At 48.8% G+C, this 13,909-nt stretch overlaps 1 protein-coding gene across 4 annotated transcripts in view; it reads right to left on the bottom strand.

Annotated features, from left to right (window-relative positions):
* The window catches only part of TMEM255A (transmembrane protein 255A), a 57,126-nt gene that overhangs the window by 19,560 nt on the left and 23,657 nt on the right, over window positions 1-13,909 (bottom strand). For all 4 annotated transcript variants that reach the window (XR_014712946.1, XM_084638769.1, XM_084638768.1 and 1 more), the window contains one exon: window positions 5,587-5,676. Coding sequence is in view for 3 of the 4 variants with exons in the window: in XM_084638769.1 (XP_084494895.1) it covers window positions 5,587-5,676 (90 nt within the window). In the remaining variant the exon portion in view is untranslated. The remainder of the gene's footprint in view (window positions 1-5,586; window positions 5,677-13,909) is intronic.

The following is a 13,909-nucleotide window of genomic DNA, read 5'->3' as shown; positions in this document are numbered from 1 at the left end:
CAGAGAGGAGGGACAGGAGGCCTTTGGAGACCAAGAGGGTCAGGAGGACCCTGTTCCCCCATTAGCCTCCTCCTCATCCTCCCTGGACGAGGTGGTTGCAGGGACCGCCGTCTCTGGACCGCCTCCCATAGACAGCCGTGCCCACCAGGACCCCCTTCGCAGGGTGGCGCGAAATATAGGCCTGCAGGCCGAGGAGATGGTGGAGTCGGAGGGCCCGATGGTCGACCTCCTGGCCCAGGAAGGCCCGTCGAGGGTGGCTCTACCCCTCATCAAGACTATACAGGTCAATGCTAAGACCATTTGGCAGACCCCGGTCTCCATCCCTCCCACCGCAAAGGGTGTGGAGAGGAAGTATTTCGTCCCATCTAAGGGGTACAAGTACCTCTTCACACACCCGCAGCCTGGCTCATTGGTGGTGGCTGCAGTAAATGAAAAGGAGAGGCAGGAGCACCAAGCACCTAGACTTATATGGGCACAAAGTGTATTCCTTGTGTGGGTTACAACTCAGGATTCCCAGCCAGCAGGCAATTCTGAGAAGATACAGCTTCAGCTCCTGGAACTTGATGCTCAAGTTTAAGGAGCAAGTGCCAACAGAGTCCAGGGAGCAGTTTGGAGTGATAGTGGAGGAGGGCAAGGTGGTGACGCAGGCCTCACCAGACGCTGCAGACTCAGCGGAGCGCACCTCGTCCTCACCATGAGATCTATCTCATGCCTGCAGGCATCGGGCCTTCCGCCCGAGGTTCAACAGACCATGCAGGATCTGCCTTTTGATGGAGCGGGCCTGTTCGTGGAGCAGACTGACTCTAGGCTGCATAGCCTAAAAGACTCCAGGGCTACCATGAAACCCTTGGGTAGGCACACGCTGGCAACCCAACACAAACATTTCAAGCCTCAGCAGCAGCAGTGCTCCTATCCTCTTCAGCAGAGGAGGACTTTTCTGGGAGATGGGACAGGAATGGCAGACACAAGCCTTCCCGCCCCCAGCCCGGGCAGGGGCAGGGCCCGACTAAACCAACGTCAGGTTTAAAGCAGGCCTTTTGAAGGTTCACCTGAGGACAGTGCATCAGCCACAATTCCGGATCCTTCCCCGTCTTTCTTGAATCATCTGTCCCACTTCTACCGTGCCTGGTCCCAAATAACTTTGGACCGCTGGGTTCTCTGTACGGTAGAAGTGAGATATTCTCTCCAATTCTGCTCCTACCTCCCCACCACCCCCCTTCCCCGTCCCTCTTCAGAGACCCCTCTCACAAGCAACTCCTTATCCAGGAGGTGCAGGGGCTCCTCGCTATGGGAGCGGTGGAGGAGATTCCTCAGGAGCTCAGGGGCAAGGGCTTCTATTCTCGATACTTCCTAATCCCCAAGGCCAAGGGGGGTCTGAGACCCATTCTAGATCTGCAAGGACTCAACAAGTTCCTGGTAAAGTTGAAGTTCCCCATGGTCTCCCTGGGTATAATTATCCCTTCTCTGGATCCGGGAGACTGGTACGCTGCCCTCGACATGAAAGATGCGTACTTTCACATAACCATTCGGCCTGCACACAGATGATTCCTATGGTTCCTGATTGACCACAAACATCATTCATTTACGGTCCTTCCATTCGACCTTTCTACAGCCCCCCACATGTTCACCAAGTGCATGTTGGTTGTGGCCACTTTCCTCCGTTGGAGGTAGGTGCAGGTATACCCCTACCTCGATGACTGTCTGCTCAGAGGCCACACCAGGGGGCAGGTGGAGTCTCAGGTCAAATTGGTCAGATCCACATTCGAGAGACTGGGTCTCTTCCTCAACTTGAACAAGTCAACCTTGTCACCGACCCAAAGAACAGAATTCTCCGGGGTGCTGTTGGACTTGGTTCAGGCCAGAGCACTTTTACCAGAGTCCCAATTCCAAGCCATGACGGACATCATTCAAGGCCTCAGGCAATATCCCACCACTGCAGCAAGGGGATGCCTGAGTCTCCTTGTCCACATGGCAGCCTGCACTTACGTGACCCAGCATGCCAGACTGAAGCTCAGGCCACTCCAGGTGTGTCTCACTTCAACCTATCACCTGGGACACAACAGCCTGAATTCAGTGGTCATGGTGCCGGGGCAGGTGCTCGAGTCCCTTCATTGGTGGCTCGACACTTGGTCAGTATGCGAAGGAGTCCCCTTCAACAGCCCTCAGCCCTCCTTGTCCCTGGTAATGGACGCGACGGCTCTGGGATTGGAGGCGCATCTGGGAGACTGCCAAACACAGAGCCTGTGGTCACAGGACGAGCTGTCCCTCCATGTCAACATCAAGGAGCTGAGGGCAGTGTGACTAACATGTCAGACCTTTCAAGCCCAACTACAAGGCCCGTGTGTAGCAGTTCTGACAGACAACACCACTGCCATGTTTTACATCAACAAGTAGGGTAAAGCCCGTTCCTCTCCTTTATGTCGGGAAGCCTCTAGCTGTGGGAGTTCTGCGTAGCCCACTCCATCCACCTGGAAGAATCCTTTCTACCAGAAGTTCAGAACGCACTGGCAGACCACCTCAGCAGGTCCTTCTGCAATCACAAGTGGTCCATCCGGCCAGATGTCATACACTCCATCTTCCAAAGGTGGGGGTTTCCCCAGGTCGATCTGTTCGCCACCTGGAGCAACAGAAAGTGCCCAATGTTCTGCTCCTTCTAGAGACACAGCCCAGGATCAATTACGGATGCACTCCTGCTACCCTGGGGAGGCCGCCTGCTCTACGTCTTTCCCCCGTTCCTTCTCATGTACAAGGTCCTCCTCAAGGTCTGCAGGGATGAGGCAGAGATAATTCTGGTGGCACCAGCGTGGCCTCGACAACATTGGTACACCACACTCCTGGAACTGTCAGTGGACGCCCCTGTCACGTTGCCTCTCCACCCCAACCTGATCACTCAGGACCTTGGTTGTCTTCATCACACCGACCTGCAGTCTCTCCACCTCACAGCTTGGAAGCTTCATGGCTGAACTCCGTGGAGCTTCTGTGCTCAGAACAAGTAAGGGAGGTCTACTCAGTAGCAGGAAGCCCTCCACTAGAGCCATGTATCTGGGAAAGTGGAAAAGATTTACTTGTTGGTGCGACCAGCGTCATACACCCCTCTCCAGACACCTGTACCTCTCATCCTAGAGTACCTTCTGCACCTGAAACAGCAAGGCCTGGCAGCGTCCTCCATAAGGGTTCACCTCGCTGCTATCTCGGCCTTCCACACAGGAGCGTCTGGATGCTCCATCTTCGCCAACCCTATGGATGGTCGGTTCCTTGAGGGTCTGGAACAGCTACATCCCCAGATCAGGCAGCCTGTCCCCGCATGGGACCTTAACCTGGTCCTCTCCAAGCTAATGAGGCCTCCATTCGAACTGCTGGCAACTTGCTCTCTTCTCTATCTGTCGTGGAAGGTAGCCTTTCTGGTCGCCATTACATCTGCAAGCAGTATGTCTAAGTTAAAGGCCCTTACCTCAGACCCACCTTATATGGTTTTCCACAGGGATAAGGTGCAACTCAGACCTCTTTACAGGCCTTTCTTCTGAAGGCTGTGTCACACTTCCACACTAGTCAGGACATTTTCCTGCCTGTTTTTTAACCTAAGCCTCATGCCAGGGCAGCAACTTGGTCCTCGGTGCATACATTCACCTCTCATTACGCCATCATCCAGCATGCCAGAGATGATGCAGCTTTCGGCAGAGCGGTACTCCAATCAGTGATTCCATAACTCCGACCCTGCCGCCTAGGTAAGGCTTGGGAGTCACTTAACTGGAACTGATATGAGCAATCACTCGAAGAAGGAAGAATGGTTACTCACCTTCTTGTAACTGTTGTTCTTTGAGACGTATTGCTCATATCCATTCCAAACCCACCCGCCTTCCCCTCTGTCGGAGTAACCGGCAAGAAGGAACTGAGGAGGCGCTAGGTCGGCAGGGTCATATATCGAGCGCCATCAAGGCACCACTCCAGGGGGCTCCACAGCCAACCCGACAGGTGCTTCTAGGGGAAAAACTTTCCGATGACACCTAATTGGAATGGACATGAGCAACACGTCTCGAAGAACAACAGTTACGAGAAGGTGAGTAACCGTTTTTTATCATCCTCTATGTGGGTGTATGTGGAAACCGTGGAAAGGCACTGGAGGACTATCAGCATAGTAGTGGTTTATCCTGCATCCTCATTGCAAAGCAGGTGGGTTACCAGTCTGAGTGAAAGGCTCACTCCAACTTAGCCTAGATGCCAGGATGAGCCAGCTAGCTAGCCTGGGCCGAAAGCACCGCTGCACTAGGGAGAGGGATTTTTGTATATGGACGGAGGGGGGGAGGGACTAGGAGCAACTCTCAACTAAGAGCCCAGGCAAGAGCAGGGAAGACATCTCTTTATTTAGGGAGCTGTTGGAAGCTGGGCTCTCTGAAAGATCTGGCCCAATGCTTATAACAGTGTGTTGGGGTAGGGGAATGGCAGCAGAAAGAACATGACGTACTCAGAGGTACATTAACACTTGAAAAAGGTGATTTTCTTGGACAGGTACAAGGGGAAGCAAAGCCAAAACCAGGTTCATTAATCAAGATACAGAAACCAGAGCCTGGCACTCTTGTTGTTCCAACTGATCTGCTCTCGCCATCGCATACAAACATTGGGGGGTTGGCAAAGACGAATCTCAGACTTACATCATTGTGCAGCAGGTAAAATCAGCTACTGTGATCCTTAAACAGCAGTGCTGAGATCAGATCCAGAGCACCCCACATGGCCAGGATCAGCCAGAAATTAAAAACAGCTTGATATTTTTACCTAAGCTAATACTTTACGTTGCACAGAAACATGGAAGTCAGAGATGGAAAAGAAACCTACTCATCAGAGCCAGACAGACAAGCAGAGAAATGTCATTTCTATTGTTGAGGGTTGGACTGCTTTGTTGTGGTTTGAGGCATTCTAGGGGTTCACTCTCTAAAATATGGCCCAGGAGTAACTAAGGTTGTATGGCCTTAATAACCTAATTATACGCCAATATAGCTAATGCATCTAAGATCTCAGCTGGTGCACTGTGCCCACTGGCTACCGTACAGACCAATACTGTCGTATTGTTTCCTTATGCTCCCCCATTTGTCTGTATCCATTTGTTGTCTCTTGTCTTATACTTAGATTGTAAACTCCTTGGAGCAGGAACAGTGAAATCACCAGCATCTATTTGATGGTATGTGTTACACAAAGTTCCAGGTCACTAAACTCTTCCCACTATATCTCACTGCTACCCATCCAGCTGCTACACCAGAACAGTAACACATACAGAGAGCCTTTCACACTGATGTACTTTATCAGCTGAACCTATCACTTCATCCCCCACTGAAATGTAACTACTGCTCAAGTTAGGTGGCTGTTGAACTCTGCAGAGAAAATGAAGATCACACATTGGACAGTAACTGAAGAGGAATATTGTATCTGAGACCATGGCTACAGAAACACAGTACAGAGAAGACAGAAAAGCTTTGCTGAGTTGTCTTTTAGAAGGTATTTTCCCTTCATTTCAGACATGGGATTGATCCACTACGGTGTGGAATGCGGAGAGTGTAGGTATAGCAGCATGCATGTTCCTTTGGAAATACTTACTATGTGTCTGGCAGCAAAGACACCATCAACTATGGCACAGCAGAACGCAGCAATGACTCCAAAACTGATGAAGACAATGGATGCAACTAGCTGTGGAAGGAAAACAAAGCAAAAGTATCATCTGCTTCTACAAAACATTTACTACTTCACACTTACATAAGGAGATTTATAAACCTATCTATCCCAATCAATAAACGTCCAGATGATCAAAGGTCCAAACACTGCCCTAGGCTGCACACATGCAGTTCTCACTGAAATCAATCAATCGGATGCACATCAAAAGGCAAGAGTTTGTCGCTAAAGAAAGTTTTTGTGAATGCATCGCAACCCATGTGGCAAAACAGCACTTGACTCTCTGCTGGAGAAGTGTATTGGGGATTTTCTGTTGTAACATAAGGGTAATCAAGACTTACAAGTGCTACACTAAGCGTTGTAGCAATTGATTTGCTCAACAAGTCAAATGTGTTGCTATTTTAAAATTTGCTGTCACACAGTAACACGTATTCCAGTTGTTAAATTAACAGAAATACTTGGGCTGTTTCCAAAGAGTTTGTTATTGACTGAACATGCTTGTCAGCAAATGACAGATTTTTCACTCTTCTTGGTTTCTAGATCAAGGTCATCATTTGCTGAGATTATATAATTTTTATGGGAATCCCTACAATGGGCTAGATATTCAAGAAAGGATGCTTCCTATATAAAACCCTGGAACCAGAACACACGTGACTAGCCTAGGCCGTCCGTACTACAAGACCATGTCACGTCTCTCTTTGACCCATCTGTATATGGTCTAACAGAGCTTGACACTGGAAGTTCTCTGCATGCAGGGTTCTGTTTGTCTTCAGTGGCTATTCCGGGCATGGAGGATTTGCAAGAATGGACCTTTATGCTGTAAAGTCATCAGGGAAGGGACCATGTGCCTGATTCTCCTCGCAAACCAGCTCTACACCCGTGTGACACCACTGCCTTCAGCAGAGTTCTCACTTAGGTCCGATCCTGCCACCAAATCCACAGAAAGACCCTTATCACCATGGCGACTCCCTCTGAAGTCAGCAGAGCTCTACGCAGGCACAAGTCTGCCTGCAAGGATCCAATTGTAAGATCAGTGCCTAGCTCCTGACTGCAAGTATAAGACAAGAGCGAGGCCCATTGAGAAATGACAAATTGTTTTACTGCCTGGTATTCAGTAGAGCTGAGTGAAGGATTAACGACAGGATTCCAGGCCACCCAGCTTTAGACTTTGCTACACCACAAGCCAGACTCATTGAAAGATTCACTGAGAGTTGCCAACCTTTTGAGCAAGCTCAGAGCTGATTTCTGGGCAAGTGCCAAATCCCAAGCCAAATTCCTGGTTTCCCTTGATTTTGAGCTGAAACTCGACCCTTGCAAATGAATTTTGCTTTAATTTTCCAGTTCCATTTGGAGCCCAACTATCACAGTTAAAGTCAGGAGGTCTGGATCCACACGAGCTGGATCTCCATGAAGCTAGACCATGGTGTTTTGCAAGGCTCCAACTTTCAGGAACAAGAAAACAGGGAGACGTGCAGTCAGTGCGAGTTCCTCTCTAGACAGGATCTGGCCAACTGTGTATTGCACCCTGCCCACACGGGGACAAAGCCCTGAGGCCAGAGGGTTGATACTTCATCCCAGTGGCCATCCAGGTTGGATGGCAGAACCGTAGCACCGTGTGTCCCCACGAAAACGTGTCCATGTCTCAGGAGGTTGATTCACTGAGCTGCATCATCAAGTACTCTAGGATTGAACATCTCCCTCCGCTTGAGAGGAAAGGGCTCAGGTTACCCAGCCCTCCCCTCCAACTTGCTGTGGGGAGGAGTTTCTTGCCTCCCTCTTCTGGCAGCTGTTCTTTCGCCCACTCTCTTTCTTCCTCTACTGGGGGGAGGGCTAATCTCACTTGTGGGATTTCTCCCCCACATTCAACATCAGGCAAATAGTCCCATCTCCAATGTGGAGAAGAACTGCACAGTGACAGATGCAGCTGTCCACACACACACAGTGGGAGAGCTGGCTGGCTACCAGCCCAATCCCAGCAAGGGCTGCGGTGCCTCCAGGCTGGCCCCTTGGTCCCTTGAAGGCAGTGACTTGGCTGCAGCAGCTGAGCATGAGACTTCTAAATTATATTATGTAACAACGACAAACCCAAAAAGCCAGGAAATTCACTGTTGACAATGATCTGCTGCGGGGGAAAATAATGGGTTTGTGCCCTTTTTTCGCACTTCTTCCCAATGTCTAAATAAAAGACCTTGTTCTGCCTGTCTTCTACATGAGAAACTCAGGGCTCCTCTACCGTGTTTCTCCTGGAAGTCTCCATGGACAACTGGAGAATGGGTAGAATGAGGACATTACTAGTGACAGTGAAAGCAGAGCCAAGGAGAAAGGATATTCAGTCAGGCTGTGGGTTTTTTTTCCTTTTTGCTACCACCCGTTTCACTCAGACACCTGACAGACTTTTAGGAGAAAAACTCTCTTGGCTAACAAGTCATCCCCCCTCCACACTTTCAATTAGGGGCTGAGGAGCACATTCTAGCTCTCTGGTCCTCCATGGAAGCCTGCAGCCCTAAAAAGGGTGGTCAAGACGGGCTAATCTGCATATTGCGAAGGGTTTATTTATTAAATAGCAGAATTAAAAATGTTTAAAATACAACAAAGAAATGGGGCACGGGGTGGGGGAGGGGGAGAAGGGCCAGACACCCAATCTACCCTGCTTTAAAGATTATCTTTAAGGGTATGTCTGTCTTCTCTGGGGAAAAAAAAAAGAAAGAAAAGAAAAAAGCAAGGTGTATTCTTAACTCACATTAGCGAACTCAGGTTAAAAGAGCAGCAGACACAGCAGCTAAGCCATGATCAGCTCAAGTTCAACCCCACGCTCTCCTACAGGCTTTAGCCAGTGCTGCGAGCCCAAGTTAAAAGCCAAGCTGCTGTGTTATTCTTACTGCTATTTTAACCATGTTAGGTAACCTGAATTAAGAACACTCCTCCCCCTCTTCCCAGCGAAGACATGCCCTAAGGAAGGGCTGGCCTTCTGTTGAAGGGGCTAAGAACGAATGCCATGCCTGCTCTTCCTAATGAACTGTCTTGGTTGGATATTGCGGCCCGAACCTGCCTGCCAAAGTGCCTATAGAAAACAATTGTTTGATCATCCCCTTGCCAAAATCCACTTGACTTGGCTAATAAGCATGGGGAGGGGAGAGAGCGCCTTGCTATAATATGAATCCTTCCAAGCCTTTTCTGCCCTCCTTTCCACTTGGTTTCACTTTCCTGCATTCCAGGAGAATGAGTCTTCCCTTTGGAAAGGTTGCTGGTGTATTCCACACACTTCTCTGCCACAGGCTTGAAATACTGCGATTTTCTTTCTCTCTAAATTATCCTTGTCTCTTCAGAAGCCAGTTCAGTGTGTGTCGAGAGATGGGGAGGCGGGGAGGCACATCTATATGTGAAGGACTAAAAGCTGTTCGTTTTGTCAAGGTTTTGTTTTCACCCTTAAGAAAAGGCAGCCCTGTAGCCGGATTTATGGGCTACTTCAGAAGACACCGCTTGGGGGGAACTGGCATATTTCCCCTGCAGAACAGAGAAATGCTCTAACGGTTGTTTCCTATGCTTTTTCCATTCTCTGATGTTGAGGAAATCGGTCACTCGTTTACTGGCAGGAATGGAAAGTTGCTGTTGCCCATGTGAATGGGCTGCTTTGGTAGAAGGTAGAATAGGGGTAGCATGGCATTGCCAACACTTGCAAATTTACTGCAAGTTTTTTGGTATTGGGTGTTTGTCTTGAAGTCCCAGCTCCTGGAGTCACGTGACTACTTAAGACTCTCAAAATGTAAGTTTCTAACCTGCCTCATTATGGAGAGCAACTGAAAAATGTGAACCCCGGTCCTCAAAAACTAGAAGCCCCAAAACAACCCCAAATTATTATCTTTAAAATCTCATGATTTTTAAGCCAGCCTCACTATTTTCAGCCAGAAATCCCTCCCCTGTGAGAGAAAAAGTCGTTTTACAGAGCTGGGATCATATATCCACCTCATTACTGACTTGATCATATCCAGTTTGCTGCTACGGAGGAACTGAGGAGGTTAGCAGGAAGCTTAAGGAAGTCCTGAGATCAGGTTACTGCCTGCCAAAGTTACCTGGAAAAGGCTGGCGTATTTCTTTATCTGAAACACTTCCTGCTGTGTCTGTCACAGCTCCACAAAACCAGCTTAGCCACTGAGGTGCCTCTCAGGGAGAGCAGAAAAATGCTAAGGGCCCGACAGGAAAGTGCTCATGCAAGAGAGACAGCACCGGAGGGGGGTTTCTTTAGCCTTCTGTGATCAAGAGACAAATCAGCATCAGTCCCAGAGGTCTCCTTCCCATGTGAGGCAGGGATCAGCACAGAAAGCAGGAAAATCCAGGTTGGGGACTGGACGTATTTGAGCCTGTCAGAGTGAATGAGGACAAAGAACCCAGAATATGCCCTGTCTTGACCAAGCCACAGAATAGCACTTGTCAGTGAGGGTATTCACGAGGATCCAGTTACTTTAAATAACTTAAAAAGAAGAGGGCAAAGGCAACTGGTTGCTGGGAGCAAGCAAGACAATCAGACAATCTCCTCTATTGCCAGGCTAGTGATGCAAGTACACAAATGTTCCTCTAAGCAGGCTGCATTATCAAAGTGATGATGGGAAGCTGGACAAATAAATATACACATTCACATGGAGGATGTTCACAAGTAGGGAGTGGCACATAGCCCATTTGCTTGCAGGGACACAAGTTCTCCAGAACTTGACTGGGGAAATTGACTGGGATAGCTATAGTGGAGTAATTACTGCAGAATAAAGTCACTTTTATTCCAGAATAGATTGTCTACACAGGGGAGTGGTACCAGCATAACTATAGCAGAATAATTATTCCGCTATAGCTATGCCGGTCAATTTCGCAGTGTAGATAAACCCTTAGAAAAACCTTGCAGGTTGGCCAAATGTGCAATTGAGGCAGCTTAATGCAAGCCTGAAATCTCCGTAAGAGGAACATTAGCAAGGCTTGGAGCTGCTACTGGCTTAGGCTGTTAACTCACATTGAAATGACTCAAGCAGATCTGAAAGGAAAGTGGTCCAGAAGGCAGGAGATAAGGAGAGTAATGGGGAGCAGAGGCAACATGGGATGGAAAAGACAGGAAGGAGAGGGAAAAAGGAAGAGGAGGAGAATGAGAGAATAGAAAGGGAGTGAGGGGAAGAAGTGGAGGGAGAGGAGAAGAGAGGCTGGGGCTGTAAGAGGGAATGACACCGAGACAACATACGGTTACATTTCTTCTACAGGGAGTGCGTCAGAGAGACGCTCTCCCCAGGAAATGCTCTCCACACTTTCCCCATGAAAGCCAGAAGGTGGATTCTCTCACAGTGGCTCTCAGGATGAACCATGGCCAGGTCCTCAGTGACAGGCCCCAAAGTGCCAAGCAAGACATCGCACTGTGCAAACACTACATTGGTGTTTTTAGCAATCTGCACTGGCTGCCCAGCTGGAGTCTGAGATGTAGCTGGTGGCCTACACAAAGCTATGTGTAGCTGCAGGTTGACATTAGCAATTATCTAGGACAGCAGATTTAGGGCAGTGGAAGGGAGAGAAGGAAGATGGCACCTGCACAATTAGGTCAGTCAATTGTTTATTTTCTCCCTTCTTTAAAAGAACTTTCGAAATGGAGCATAATGCCTGAGACTTTCTCTTGTCCCATAGCTAATAAACATGTCTGTTGGCAGCGTGCTAGCAGCATACTGTAGTGTTAATCTGAATAAGCCACCGTGATTACTGAAGGGTTCCTTCTGCAAATATGTACTGAGTGTCTCTCTGACTCCCAGCGGAACTACAGCGAGTAATAGATGTTTGCAGGATCAGGTCCTAAGTTAGTAAACCGTTGTATTTTATTAGCCTCTCATGTAAACATTACAGAGTTTCATCTCTTCTGGTAGGAGTTCCACGGCCACTGCACAATCATAGTTAAAATAGGTACCCTGATCCAATTACAAGTTTTTATCTGGCAAGCGTAACTGACTACAGTTCCTGTGCATACAGACACAGGAAGGTATCTTCATGGCAATTTAATTTCTATTCTGATACTGGAGAAGCTACCCAGGATATGACTATAGAAGCACCATTAGCAGTTCTACAATGAAGGTTGTGCTGAGTTCTAGTCTATGCAGGGAAGAAAGCCCTTCTATTTGCCGTGACAAATATGTACTCTACACTATAATATGTGGGAGCAAGGGGAAGAGAGGCAATGGGTCAAATGCTTTTCCTCATTGTTGAACAATTCTGCCGGAGGCTTTTACCAAGCTAATGCACCGCAGCAGGTCATGGAGAAAACAGTATTTTTAAACCCTCACCCAGGCCCTAAACAATTCAGTGAATATTATGTTAACATGCAACATACGAACCATCCTTGTAAAACCAGGGGTGTCTGACAGGAATAAAGGGCCAGGAGTGGACACACTCAAAACACAGACAGGAACTGTGTTCCAAGCACTAGCTGCTGCCACGGCAAAGTTGCATTCACCAGCCAACCTAAGGTCATGGTGTGGTCCTTGCTGGGGTCACAGATACCTTTTTGGACAGGCCCCAAGGGCGATGTCCTGATCAGGTAACAAACCAGGCCTAGTTTACAGGTGAACATTAGATCGACCTTGCTACACTGCTTAGGGTACTGAAAAATGTTACACCTATATTGCCATAGTTAGGTCAAACTAACCCCCAGCATAGATGCAGCCAGGTCGATGGAAGGATTCTTTTCTTCCGTCAACATAGCTGCTGTGAGTTGGAGAGATGGATTAACTACATCGACGGGAAAAACCCCGTCCATCGATGTAGGAAGCGTCGAGGCTGCTGCTGTAGCATAGACGTGCCCTGATAGGCTGCTCAGGGCTTCGAAAAAATGCAACAAAGCCAACTTCAAGTCACTCTCTTATTTTATAGGCAGCCCCATAAAGAATGCAGGGCAGGCGTAATCTGAGAATGCAGGGCAGGCGTGGTTACTCAGCCAGCGCCTGAATATCCTAGTGCTGCAGCACCATGAGCCAGCTGCAAGCAGCAGACAACCCTGCTGGGGGAATGACCACATCACAAGGGAACGTGTTGCTGTTGCAACAAACGTGGATTGCAATAAACATGGGTTGGGCTAAGTGAAACAAACACCTTCATACCACATCAGACACACAGGGTCGGGTTCTCTGCTACAAGCTAGCTCTGCAACATTTGCTATGCACCTACTGCGGCAGGACATCTTGTTAAGGTGTGTGAGCCACTTTCATGTATGGGACTATCCCTGTGCTCTGCAGTGAACAGAGCACTCACAAAATGGAGGGCTGGACAGCACTGGCTAGCACTAGGATCAGCGATGGCAGGTGCTTCTCCAGCTTTGCAAACTCACATTGGCCCTGGCCAGCAGCAACCTTATTCCTGGACTTCTCCTGCAGGGGCGGCCAACCAATGTTCCCTCTAATTTTTGACAGGCCATGTGCACAAAAAATTTCTTCTGCGCAAATTGTTGTACTTCTGTGCAAATTTTTGTGCGTGTGGTGTTTTGCCGTGCGCGTGGGGTTTAGGATCCGTGTGCGCGCGGACAAGTGCACAGCTTAGAGGGAACAGCGCGGCCAACCGTGCCAAACTGTATTACTGGTTGTGATGAATGTGGAGGTGCTCGACAATGAACATTCATCTGCACTCCCAAAATGCGCAGGATTTCTGAGCGTAGGATGGCCACTCACGCATTCCTGGAATACTAGACATTCCAGTACTTCCAGAGACGGCGTGACCCCCACCCCACCTGTGTGACCTCACATAGTGCATGCAAGGTCATCACGCTAACGGGGATGGAGCAGCGCGCTCTTCGAAAAGGCATCCAATCCTGGACAAAACCACGTTTGGTTTTGTCTCATACTGGATGGGGGACAAATCACCCAAAAAGAGAGGGCTGTCTTGTTTAAAATTGGATGAGTGGCCTCCGGTTTGTTGGAATGTCAGAGAGAGCAGACAGTTTAATCACACAGACGGCAAGCCACTATGGCTGAAGGCATCTAGCTGCCAAACAACGGAGCAACCATCCCTGGAGTAGTATCTTAGGCCTGGTCTACACTGCAGGGTTAGGCTGACCTAAGCTGCCTGGCATCGACCTTGCTGTGGAAGTGTCTTCACTTAAATTTGGCTCCTGCCGACTTAAGTGCTTCCCTCTGCCGATATAGTAACTCCACCTCCTCGTGCGGTTGATGTAATTAGGTCGATGTGGTGTCAGTTTAGACACTGCGTTGCTTACATCGACTGTTACTGGCTTTCAGGAGCCATC

This window comes from Lepidochelys olivacea (genome assembly GCF_965140295.1).
Source record: "Lepidochelys olivacea isolate rLepOli2 genome assembly, chromosome: 9".
Taxonomy (NCBI): Eukaryota; Metazoa; Chordata; order Testudines; family Cheloniidae; genus Lepidochelys; species Lepidochelys olivacea.
This window is presented reverse-complemented; position numbering and strand designations above follow the sequence as displayed.